General features: G+C 38.9%; 2 protein-coding genes across 2 annotated transcripts; one reads left to right on the top strand and one right to left on the bottom strand.

Annotated features, from left to right (window-relative positions):
• The first annotated feature begins 565 nt into the window (after positions 1-565).
• ppid (peptidylprolyl isomerase D) lies at positions 566-4,890 on the top strand. The gene is made up of 10 exons (XM_079480263.1): positions 566-760; positions 1,443-1,583; positions 1,771-1,877; positions 2,150-2,338; positions 2,663-2,785; positions 3,014-3,120; positions 3,320-3,464; positions 3,746-3,832; positions 4,056-4,098; positions 4,189-4,890. The coding sequence occupies exons 1-10, from the start codon at positions 679-681 to the stop codon at positions 4,275-4,277; spliced, it is 1,113 nt and encodes a 370-aa protein (XP_079336389.1). The 5' UTR covers positions 566-678; the 3' UTR covers positions 4,278-4,890.
• On the bottom strand, positions 4,566-11,985 carry etfdh (electron transfer flavoprotein dehydrogenase). The gene is made up of 13 exons (XM_079480262.1): positions 11,676-11,985; positions 10,599-10,742; positions 10,070-10,299; positions 9,737-9,818; positions 9,486-9,604; positions 8,949-9,026; positions 8,549-8,695; positions 8,334-8,474; positions 7,551-7,694; positions 7,298-7,466; positions 6,345-6,527; positions 5,464-5,685; positions 4,566-5,291 (listed from the first exon to the last, which is right to left on the bottom strand). Exons 1-13 carry the CDS (start codon positions 11,704-11,706, stop codon positions 5,128-5,130), a joined length of 1,854 nt encoding a protein of 617 aa, XP_079336388.1. The 5' UTR covers positions 11,707-11,985; the 3' UTR covers positions 4,566-5,127.
• Between the last annotated feature and the right edge of the window lie 724 nt (positions 11,986-12,709).

The following is a 12,709-nucleotide window of genomic DNA, read 5'->3' as shown; positions in this document are numbered from 1 at the left end:
TTCTTTTGAATAGGAAAAAGTGCAACCTTCAAGAAGTCTCGCCCTCCATCAAGGAAATGTGTTCACAAAAAAAAATGTTCTAAAAGTGGTTCTTAGCTCGTAATCATAGGGGAACCACCTTAAGTGCTATATATCCATATCTTGGTGGTTCAGGTGTCCTCCGGCGGTTCTTTAGGATGACTGAGGTGCTGTATACGGAAGCGGTGCTGTATGGTTCTTCAGCGGTTCTATGTAGCACCTCAGTCATCCCAAAAAACCTCTAAAGAATCACTGAAGCGACATGTTACGGTTCTACATAGCACTTAAAGTGGTTCCTCTATGATCACGAGACAAGAACCACTTTTAGTGCTATAGAGCACCATTTATCAAAGTGTTGTTGTGTTGACCTTAGTGATAGATTTTTAAAGTAAACAGTAATTTCTCCCATTTAGCCCGATCTTATATGACAAAAATGCCCCGGCGGTGTATATATACGGGACCTACAGGGACTTTCGTACAGCACAGTCAAGTACTATTAACATTCTCTGCCAGCATGACTTCGTGCACTAGACTCCACGACAGTAGAGGGCGCTACACACCACATTATGCTCGTTCGCAAGTTCACTCACTGCGCTTCCAACGAATATTCCAGTGACCCGTGTTGGAAAGGGATCTTTCTCACAGAAACAATCAAATAAAATGACTAACCCGTCACCCTCTAAACCTGGAAATCCAGACAACCCTCGCGTTTTCTTTGATGTAGATATCGGTGGAGAAAAAGGTTGGGATCTTTTGGTTTTCGTTAGAAATAAAGCTGAATGGCTGCATGCTACTGGATTACTGAGCGGCTCCACATGCCGCTGAACTGCTGCTCAGCACAAACAAAAATACACGCGCTGAACTTTATTGAAATAAATATGTAATTGTTTGCAAAAGCGGTGTGGATGTTTCCATATTCACGACTGAATTTTTCGATTTTTAATCGTTAATATCAGTTAAATAGCTAACGTTGTCAACCAATATGGCTAACAAAAGAAGGTTGCTAAATTATATTAGTAAGGTAATACATGTTTTAATGTTTGTTATAATAGTTTGTTTGTCTCTTTTTAAGACATTCTAGTTGAATTACAGAACTTTGTATGATATAATAAATTCAATAAAAAAATTAAGTACATTGAGTTTGACATGTCACGTGATTCGTCCCTCGCTAAGTCTACATTTGCATGCTCTTGTTATCTACTTTCTGCCATTGTATAGAAATGAAAGTATAATTTAATTAATTTATAGTTTTCTAAAAGGTCCAATATACAATTTCATATAAATAGTCCCTTAAAGCAAGCATTCTCTATTTTTGAAAGGGTTACAGATTTGAAAATGTGTGTCTGCTGTACATAAAAGGAATGACCCACAGGTACAGTCTCAACTCCTCAATGTTTTTTCTTTATTTCTCGTTTTCTTTTCAGTGGGTCGTATAGTGTTTGAGCTCTTTGCTGACGTGGTCCCTAAAACAGCAGAGAATTTCCGAGCTCTGTGTACCGGAGAGAAAGGAATTGGAGCAAGCACAGGCAAACCACTGCACTTTAAGGGCTGTCCGTTTCACCGCAGTGAGTGTCATCACCTCCCGTTTCCATGGAGACGTGTTGAATGATGTGATGTACAGGGTTATCTGGACATTTTCAGTAAATGTTCATTATGGAAGACAACATCACTCTGTCTGATATTGATACAGAAGATGTTTAGATTTTAACACATATAATAGCATTAAAGTATTTTTCATATTGTATTCTTTAGTCATCAAGAAATTTATGGTCCAGTGTGGAGATTTTTCTAATCAGGATGGAACTGGAGGAGAAAGCATTTATGGGGAAAAGTTTGAGGATGAAAACTTTTACTATGAGGTAAATTGCTTTGTCAATGGTAAAGCTCTGTACGTTTGCTATGCAATTTTACTTTTAGGGTACACTATTTTAACAAATCAATGAACAATTCTGTTCGCATAATTGGTCAAAAATCACCCCTGAGACGAATTAAACCAAACACACCACTTGTTGCCTTTCCCGGAGGCATTCACTCATTTCCCCGTGTCTGCTGTAAGAAAAAAAAGAGTAGAAGATTCCGATTTTCTTGGGAAATAATGTGATGCTTTTTTTATCTGCCGTCTCTTCCTCAGCATGATAAACCAGGTCTCCTCAGCATGGCCAACGCCGGCCCTAACACCAATGGCTCGCAGTTCTTTATAACTACTGTTCCAACTGCGCATCTGAATGGGAAACACGTGGTCTTCGGCCAGGTGCTGAAGGGAATGGGGGTGGTGAAGATGCTGGAGGGAATAGAAACGAAAGAGGAAAATCCTGTAAAGGTGAGCGTGTGCATGCAAACATTTACTCTCATGCACAGAAATGTAAACTGACGGAGACTTAAGTGGTTTTGAAAGACAGGTTTGTCAGATCTTTCTTTCACAGGCATTTAGTCACAGAAATCAAGATGTAACAGTAATGAAATTTAGTCTGTCACCGGTGAACTCACTGAATATGAAGGATTCATATTTTTCAAGAGAGAAGACACTGTATGGGACGCTTTAAAAGAGAACCTCTGCTCAAAGAGGAAAATAAATATTTTTATATCTGCGGTGTGAACAGAACATTTAGATTGATTGTAGGTGTCATATCTGTGGGTCCTTTAGCCCTGCATCATTGCTGAGTGTGGAGAACACAAAGCGGGAGATGATTGGGGAATCGGTCCAAGCGACGGCTCAGGAGACGCATACCCAGTCTTCCCCGAGGATGCTGATGTGGACTTTAAAGATGTGAGTTTATCGCTACATCTTGTCTGATTCGTGCATGTATAATACGTACCCTATTTATAACTAGTGATATACTGATGCTATCTTAAAATGATCAACATTAGCCGATCATTTTATAATGTATAAAGATGTACATTTTCCCAAGTTGGAACATCACTTTTGGCCACTACTATATTATCACAACTTATTTTCTCATGTGAAAATTGACATGATCTTTTTTTCTCTTTCTAGGCGGATAAAGTCTTGTCCGTGGCAGAGGATGTCAAGAACATTGGAAACAACTTCTTCAAAGCTCAGGACTGGGAGTCTGCCATCAAGAAATATTCAAAAGCTCTCAGGTGAACAATTAACCAGTCTGCCATTCGATTGAGTTATTACTTTACTCTGACAATAAAGAGACGGCTTTTCAGATTTCATTTCAACATTTGATTTAAAACACTTTATAAGTAAGGTTTGTTTAAGTATATTTTTAAAAGCAAATACTGACATAGAATATTGCGACCTAGCAATGTCACTCAAGGCTCTTTTGATTCACAGGTACTTGGAGCATTGCGGCAGCATCTTAGATGATGATAATGCCCAGAAGAAACTGGAACCCACAGCCCTGAGCTGCATTCTCAACACTGCCGCATGCAAACTTAAACTGAAGCTCTGGCAGGAAGCAATGGAGAGCTGTGATGAGGTAACACGCCACCTCCTGACATTTGAACCCACAGAACAGTGTCCAGTTGCATCTGTGTTAAAGGGGATAAAAAGCAAAGGGCCACATGCAATGAAGAAGCATTATGTAACTGGTGCCTTGAAATAATCATAGCAGGGTTATTACTGTTTATAGTGCACCAGATGCACTGTGTCTTAACAATGTGGGAATTGTTCAAATGAGCTCAAATCACCAATTTGTTACAAGGGTCTGTCATCATGGCTGTTTTTCTTTGTTGTTTATTTATTTTTGTTACTTCTCAGGCTTTGGAACTGAACCAGACAAATACTAAAGCGCTGTTCAGAAGAGCCCAGGCCTGGCAGGGACTGAAGGAATTCAATAATGCCATGGTACCAATATCACACATTTCATATCAGTCGTTCTTAAAGGGATAGTTCACCCAAAAATGACACTTCTGTCATGAATTAGTCTACTCACAAAGCGAAAGTTCAGTCTAAACACGTGTCGTCTGGACACGTATTTAAAATTAGTGTCACAATCATAGAAAATTGCTTCAAGTTCGTAGTTTCTGTGAAAGCAATTTGTCACTGACGTTTGACTTTATAACTTCAGATCGATCTAAAGAAAGCGCAGGAGATTGCCCCAGAGGACAAAGGTAAATCCAGTCTTTACAAACTCAAAACAATGTGCTTCATAACTTTAAATGTTGTTGATATTCTTTGAACTTTTCCCTTTTGGTTTTAAGCAATTGGAAATGAAATGCTAAAAGTGAAGCAGCAAGTGAAGGAAGAGAAGGAGAAAGAAAAGAAGATTTACGCCAAAATGTTTGCATAATGGAAACCGCAATGACCTCATGCCGCAGTGACCTACCTGCACTTCATCACTCACGTTGCACATCGATTTAAACGGTTAAGCTTACTACGCAGCGTTACAGAAGAACGGAGTAAAAAAAAGCTTTAGATAGAGTCTCTAAAGTACAAGTTAAATATGCAGTTTGGAAAGAGAGACTTCCCTTTACTCTGTACTATGAATATGTTTTGTCCGTGAGTGATGGAAGAGAAGTTTATGTGCATTTGTAGTAAGCTGATCTAAATGCTACCGTGCAGGGTTTAATATGTTTTGAATAAGTTTGCATTGGCTCTATTTGTTTTCTATGTGTTCAATTAACTGTTATCCATTCATTCATTCACTATAAAAACAACCCACAGTTGCAAACGATCTAATCCAAATCTGTTAAATGAAATAAAACATTTTCACACTAATACAAACTGTTTGTAGTTTTGTGGAAAGCGAACAGACAAATTTGAATCCATTAATTTATTTCTACCAATTAGTTACCAACTTTGACAATATATACAAAGCTGTTTACAGGTCCTGTATTAACAACATTACAGTAACATACAGTTCAACATGCTGTATACTATTAAAACACGTTCCTTCGGCTTATAAAATATCTTTGATCTTACAAGATTCAACCTTGAAATATGCAAAGCAACATGACATCATAACACTTTATTCTCATGTCATGAAGGACATTCGGTTCTGTTCAGGCACATAAGAAGCACTCAAGACTTTCCTTAACAGTTTCACACAAACAAATCCCCGAAAGTCTAATAAACGTCCCAAGGCATGTGATTTTGAATCGTGTGATATGGGTTTTAAACAACTAGAAGTAATTCTGAATTCACATGCCGTTGTAAGCTGGTCCCCCACTGCCCTCAGGCACAACCCAGTTGATATTTTGGCTGGGGTCTTTGATATCGCAGGTTTTGCAGTGGACGCAGTTCTGCGCGTTGATCTGTAATCTCATGCCATCTCCTGACTCTAGAGGTACATACTCGTACACTCCTGTAGGACAGGAGAGACACAATTAGGTAGAACCAAAAGTAAACACTGGCGAGTAGGTCGAGGAATTAATGAAATGAATGATGCATTGTTGGGTGCAACTAAAATAATATACACATATATTGTTTTGTCATAATTGTTGATGCAGCACAAAAATTATGCATACAGTACATACCAGCAGGACAGAACCTCTGCTCGGGGCCGTCGTAAATTGAAAGGTTTCTCGCCACTGGAACGCTGTCATCTTTCAGTGTCAGATGGGGCGGCTGGTCGTGCTCGTGATTGGTCCCGCTCAGAGCTACAGATGACAGAAGATCGAAGCTGATCTTTCCATCTGGCTTTGGATATTCTATGGGTGTACAGTCCTTAGCTGGCTTCAGCTGAGCAGAGTCCAGACCTACGGTACAACAGATCATTTGTTTAGACAGTTTCAGTGGCAACAACATAAACGTTATGTGGCCCAAACTGAACTTACGGTAGACCTCAGCAAAGAATCAATAACTGTTGAGTAGTTTTAATTTAATACAATTTATATACAACAAAATTAGGGCTGTCAAATGATTAATCGCATGCAGAATAAAAGTTTGTGTACTGTGCATATGAATTTTGTATTTATAAACACACACACAAGTATACGTATTTAGGAAATACTTACATACTGTATATATTTATATATGATTTAAATAAAATGTCTTAAATATGTCTGTTCTTATAAATACAAAATGAACAGTACATAGACATATATTATGTAAACATATCTTTTTCTAGATGCGATTCATCTTTTGACAGCCCTAAATAAATGATTGATATAAATGAATGTAATTTAAATAGACATTAAATTAAATTAAAAGCCAGACAGATAACCAAACACAGACCGGAATTTAACTTCGGGCCAGGCGCTTGCATCTGATGACCATCTATACTATTATGAAAAACTATTGAAGGCATCATCACATAAACATATCGGCCATTGCCAAATGCATGCTGTGCAAGACTGAAAAACTATGACGCAAAACTATCACATATTGCTGTAAGCAAGCAAACAAAAATTCTTACCATTATGCTTCAGGGTCCACGGTTCTTTTCCTCTGAAAATCCAGTAGAAGATTCCGGTGTACAACATTCCACCGTAGAGGCCAAAGTAGTTATGGAACGATGGTCTGATGTTTCTCACAGCATGCAACTCTTTCCAGATCCAGGACTTTTTTATATTTTCTTCATAGTCGGGAATATAAAGTCCTAACAAAGAACAGTTACGGTCATAACACTTTACAGACAGAAGTCACCTGTCAAATAATAATATGATTCCTCAAGCATCCTTACATAGCCACTTTATAGCAATTTAGTTTCCCTCTGTGTGATTTTTGTAGTGATCCTTGTTTTCAGGGATGTAATGATTCACTCAGCTCACGGTGCGATATGATTCAGATAACTGATCTCACAATGCATTTTATCAAGACAATTACAAATTGAGTTGTAACAAATGAGAAATTAACAAATGCCTTTTCAATATTTCTCAAATGCTGCACATTTCCTTGTTAAATACAAATATTTTATCCCACGTGACAAATAACAAAACTAAATTGCAATTATTTAAATTGAAAACAAATTCCAAATCACATAAAGAAATGAATAATACAAGTAATTTTAATATCAACAAACAAAGACTTTGTGTGTGCTTTTCCTAACTTAGTTTTTATTACTATTATAAGAAATATGAGCAGTACCAAGTTTTCAGTAAACACAGCGGCCCCTGCGGTTTAAAACATCTATCGCAGTTAATTTAACATCTCAACCGACTCACGGTGAATCCTTACATCCCAACTTGTTTTAGGAAAGAAAACCATTCGAAATTCTCACAGCAACCTTGAAATGCAAATTCACATACAGATGTCAGAACTATAAACCTTAGAAAAACACGAGTCTGGACACCATCAATGTCCCAAGCCCGCATTAATATTACACGCGTTGTGCTTTGAATAAATTGCAAAGATGTGTGTGCTGTCTACCTGCTGTTTCCGACTGCAGATTCTCATCTGTGATCACCCTGAATGCAGATTCGGCCGCCAACATGCCGCTCTTCATGGCTGTGTGCGTGCCTTTGATCTTGGGCACGTTCATGAAGCCCGGACTGCAACCTATCAGCATGCCGCCCGGGAACGTCAGTTTAGGAATTGACTGGAGGGGGAGAATGTGGACGTGAATTGTTACACAAGAGAAAAGTGGGAATATTACATCGAGTACTCAAAGTTTTCCACATGCCTGAAAACCTCCTTCGTTGAGGGCTCTGGCTCCGTATGCTATCCTGTTGCCACCTTCCAGTGTTGATTTTATAGATGGGTGATGTTTCCAACGCTGGAATTCCTTAAACGGGTTTAGGTACGGATTAGTGTAGTCCAATCCAATCTGAGGAGACAACACAAATGCATATTTGCAGTTCACCTGCGATGTGTTGCAAGACTTTTGCCATGGATGTCAACTTGTCACACTTGAGTTAATCAAATGGTTTCTTCCTGTTGTTTTTGATTATATATGAAATGCATCGGCGGGCAGCTCAACAGTCTACAATTCAGAGCAATCATGAAGTCTGATTTAGTTCTGTCAATCGTACACAGATTTATAGGTCCAGACAACCATGACCAATCAGACTGAGAGCCATTCTGGGCCATGTCGCCATTGGATAATAACCAGTCATCACAGCGACTCCTCAAGCTGTCTGGAAGCGAAACTCAATGAATCACAAACATTCCATGAAATACCTCTTGATTGAAAGAAAGTGTTATTTCTGAAATACATTGGCAGCAGGATGCTAAAATGACCACATGACAAGCCGTGACCAAGACTTTCTTCACACTTCAAAGGCTTTTCACACGTCGCTTTATCTCATGAAAGAACACAATGGTATATGAGCAATTACATCAATGCAGATCAAAGAATTCTGACAAAGACATCAATCCAGCTCCCCGTGCGTTTAAGATGAAGGCTTCAAAGACGATTGCTAGTGCAGGAAAATGTTTCAGACGTTTCGCTAGCATGCAGACTTACAACAAAGCCCAGGGCCACCAGCGGCTCTCCTTCATTGAGGTGGTACAGGAAAGAGCCTCCGTATGTGTTCCGGTTGAGTGGCCAACCGACCGAATGCTCCGTTCGACCTGGACGCCACTTCTTTTCATCGATAACCCAAAGCTGGAATAAAGCAAAGGGCAGATGTGTTTAAAAGTTCAACACTACATGCAACCACCAAATGAATTGGATCTTACCTCTTTGAGTCCGATAGCGTACGTCTGCGGATCACAGTTCTCCCTGAGATTGAACTGCTTGTAGAGTTGCTTGGCCAGGTGTCCGTGGCAGCCTTCTCCAAACAGAGTGACCTTAGCGTGAAGCTCCATGCCTCTCTCAAACACATCCTGCAAGAGTTTAACCGGGCGTGAAATGCAGGTAACGGATCGGTGGCGGAATGCTTGCCTTTTACAAAGCCTCAGTGTGGACGTTCAGCAGATTGTTTCACACTTTAATAATTTTTCTTATGAATATAAATGACCTATAGCAAAAATTGTACCTCTATTTTGAAGGGCAACAGAAACCGTTTAATCAAACTGCCATGAGATATTCTTTTCGGAAAGGTAAATTCATACATAAAAACAATTGGTGATGTCAAACCTTCGGAGAGCCGTCTCTAGCGATGCCGACGTCATTAGTTGCGATTCCTTTCATGCTTCCATCCTCGTGAAGAAGCACCTGTATATGAGAAAAATCCACTTTAGTGATGCCAAATTGGTGGGAAATGAACGGTCAGCCACAGGATGTCACTCTGTAATCTGTTGCTTTTATCTAATGTAACCTACACAAAACATATGGGTTCCAATATCTTTAGACCAACCTACAATACTATTTCCATGACTTTTCTTAGTGTATGAGTGATAAAGCATTTTTTAAAACCCACATAGATGTCATTTCTAGCTTATAAAATATAAATGTAGAGTCTTGTAAAAGAAAAGACAATTTCAAAATGTTATCATTTTACAAATTTCTATCATCTGAATTGAATCTACAACCTTCAGATTACCATCTGAGATTTTTCAGGTATGTCAAACCACTCACAGTCCAAATGCACATCCAATTAAAATGAACTGCTTCATCACATAAGGGGACCCACCACATAAAAATCTTATAATGTGTTTTGTGGGACATTCTAACCTCAGATGCTGCGTAACCAGGATACAGTTCCACTCCGAGCTCTTCCGCCTGCTCTCCAAGCCAACGTACAAAATGTCCCAGACGAACTAGGTAGTTACCATGGTTATTCATCGGGAGACCTGCATTCACAAATGGCTTTAAAAGACCACCCATATGAAAAAAAATCAACCAAAACTCTAACAACAGTTACAGAATAATCCACGACTTCATAACTCTCTAAAGCTGGTCTTATGTAAGTAACCTTAACCTACCTGGTAATATTGGAACAGGAATTCTGTATTTTTCTGTCAAAATGGAAAACTTGTCCTCTGTTACTGGAGTATTAAGTGGTGCCTGTAAGACATAAATCATTTTTCTTTATTTTATTTTGCATTGCTTTTCGTTTGTCTAGACCACTGAAAAAGGCTTGAAATAATATTCAACTGATCAAAGCTGGGACCAGTATGCGTCATATTCATTCGTAGCAGATTGCATTCAAGATATACATTCTCTACATGTACATGCATTCCCTGGTTATCGAATTCTTCATTTCATGCACTACCAGTTGACTCACAGGAACACAGTATGTGAGTGTGTTTTTGTACCCCTCTCTCCTTCCAGTCCGGAATAAGCTCATTGAGCGCGCTTGGCTCCAGACAGGCACCAGACAATGTGTGAGCCCCGATCTGGGACGCCTTTTCCACCACACAAACCCGCAGCTCCTTTTCATGCTGATTGGCCAGCTGCTTCAGCCGGATGGCTGCCGATAAACCGGCCGGCCCGGCACCCACAATGACAACATCTGCCTCATCAGCAAAGCGCTCCATCTCCACACCTGATGATATAGACCGGTCAACAAGAATCATTATCTTATCGTTTTAGTGCAGCTAAAAAAGGCAAAGTCCAACTTGGCCTGTGGTTTTTGTCTAATAAACACAACTTCAGTTAGAAACCAAGGTGGTTACAGAAACGCCAACTCTATCAATACAACGACTGATAAAAAATAGGAGGGAATCAAACCCATGACCTTCATTTTACCTACTGAGCTTCAGGAAAATCTTTAATTTGTCTTCTGTCCCAAACATACACCCTCTGCTCACAGTAAAGGTCTATGTAACACGCCACAGAACTGACCTTCCCATCGCGAGTCCTTATCTCTGGGATACACTGTGTAGTGGGTGGTAATCCGTGGCACAGAGGAACTGCATCGCCTGGAGAACACCCGAGGACAGACATGCTCCGCTTGAACGGCCTTCAGTGCATGTATACACCTCCGTCCTGCAACAACATACGAATACATTAATAGAGTCTACTTAAGAAATCACTGTGGTATATAATCATTAAGATTTGAAATACTGAGCTGCTGTTGTCCTAAGAACTTTATATCCAAGGTCAGTTAAATGCTACAAGACATTCACATGTATTGGAAATCCTGCAGGATTCAATTTAAAGGGATAGTTCATCCCCAAATTGAAAAGTCTGTCACCATTTACTCACCCTCCTGTCATTTTAAATGACTTTCTTTCAAGAATCAAATCAAAATATCTTATTTGGTGCTCTGCAGAAAAAAGAAAGTCATACAGGTTTGAAATGTCAACAGGGTGAGTGAGTGAATGATGACGGAATGTTCCTTTTGGGGTGAACCAGAGCCGTTGGGATCTTTAAATATATTAAATAAAAACTAATATTTCTAACATTTTTTGGCTTGTTTTACACAAAGTACACAAGGTTGTTTTGAGTGTGTGCTATGTTATTGTTTTATTTCAGGATGATGTGCAAGCATTGTCCTTCCTGTCAAACTTTGAATAAACGAAAATAAAAAGATAATCAGGCAGCTGTGACGTCACATGAATAAATCACAAAATGTGTCAATTTAGTGCATCATTGGAAAATAAAGTACAGTCAATATTTTCAAACATCATTGTTTCGCGGATCATCTAACCAAACTGTTCACATCGCACGCAAGGGCACGCACAATTCTACCTACATTTATATAACTGACCTCTGCCCTACTTTCTCTCTGCGTGGCTCAAATGAAGACTTAAAATTGACCGCTATAGGACAAACATACAAAACACGACCTCACCGTTCAAAAACATGGCTTGTCCCATAACGTTACTTACACTGACAACATACTACTCACGCCAAACATGCTTCAGATTTACAGAATTAAACCAACTGCACGATAGTCAAGTGAAGGTGTGACGGTACCTTGGATGGAATATCTACAGACTGGAAACATTTAGTGAGCTGAATATACACGGATTTGCGGCTGTGACCTCAAGTGCCTTCCGTGGATAGTGTAGAATAAACAAATATCACCCTGTTACAACACAGATGTCATAACAAATACAAGTTGTGAGGCGCGTATCAAGATGACGTCAACACAACGCGCCGGAAGACCTAGGAGCGAAACCCCGCCAATCGTCAATTCATATGAATAGAACTTGCAAAGCATCCGATCTAGCAAGTAAGACGATCATTCTGACTATCCATCATGCAGAAATTCACAGTGGACCGTAGGGGGCGCTCCACAGTCTAAATTACATAAATAACGTTTAACCCTTAACTATCACCGTTGCGTGTTATATAAATGCTATATTGTGCATGTAATTTCCAAATAAACGTTTTAGATAAAAATGTTTTATTATGTTTTCATGTTTCTTTTGTGTTTCGTGGTGTTAGTTAGCTGTATTTTTGAGGTATTATGGATTAAATTAACAAACAAACCAGCCGCAGTTTGATTGATATGAATTGGAATGCCCGATAAAAAAAACGATCTTCATAAGAAAACTCTTCATATCATTGGAAAAGTCAAAGTCTCTGGGAATACATATTTCGTTGGTGTTTTTTTATAACTTATGTAGGAAGATGAATTGTTCATTGTTAAGAGAGTGTTTATGTCCTGTCCATGCCACAGACCCGCCCGCCTAAGTTATTTTGGCAAATATTCTGAACTAATCATGACAAAATATTGGTAGCCTATATAGAATACATATTTCATTGGTGTTTATTAGAATAATGCATGTAGTAAAAGTAACTGATTCATAAATGACAAGAGTGTGTATAAAAAATAAACACCTCCTTCGGAACAACTCATTTTACTTCAATGCTTTGCATGTAAATTCTTATCTTATTATGACAAACATTATATCGTTGGAAGGGTCTAGAAAACATTTGATCAGTGATAATAATAATGTATGTAGGAAGAATAATTGATAAATGATAGTAGATTTACTTATCAG

Source organism: Barbatula barbatula, assembly GCF_947034865.1.
Source record: "Barbatula barbatula genome assembly, chromosome: 18".
NCBI lineage: Eukaryota > Metazoa > Chordata > Actinopteri > Cypriniformes > Nemacheilidae > Barbatula > Barbatula barbatula.
The sequence above is the reverse complement of the archived record's forward strand: the minus strand, read 5'-3'. Positions and strand labels throughout refer to the sequence as shown.

Excerpts from the sequence above, each read along its gene's own strand:
- ppid (XM_079480263.1), top strand. The coding sequence starts at position 679 with ATGACTAACCCGTCACCCTCTAAACCTGGAAATCCAGACAACCCTCGC. Across the intron at positions 761-1,442 it reads AGATATCGGTGGAGAAAAAG|TGGGTCGTATAGTGTTTGAG; the intron begins GTTGGGATCTTT and ends TTTTCTTTTCAG. Across the intron at positions 2,339-2,662 it reads AAGAGGAAAATCCTGTAAAG|CCCTGCATCATTGCTGAGTG; the intron begins GTGAGCGTGTGC and ends TGGGTCCTTTAG.
- etfdh (XM_079480262.1), bottom strand. The coding sequence starts at position 11,706 with ATGTTTCCAGTCTGTAGATATTCCATCCAAG. Across the intron at positions 10,743-11,675 it reads CTGTAGATATTCCATCCAAG|GACGGAGGTGTATACATGCA; the intron begins GTACCGTCACAC and ends ATGTTGTTGCAG. Across the intron at positions 8,475-8,548 it reads ACGCTATCGGACTCAAAGAG|CTTTGGGTTATCGATGAAAA; the intron begins GTAAGATCCAAT and ends GCTTTATTCCAG.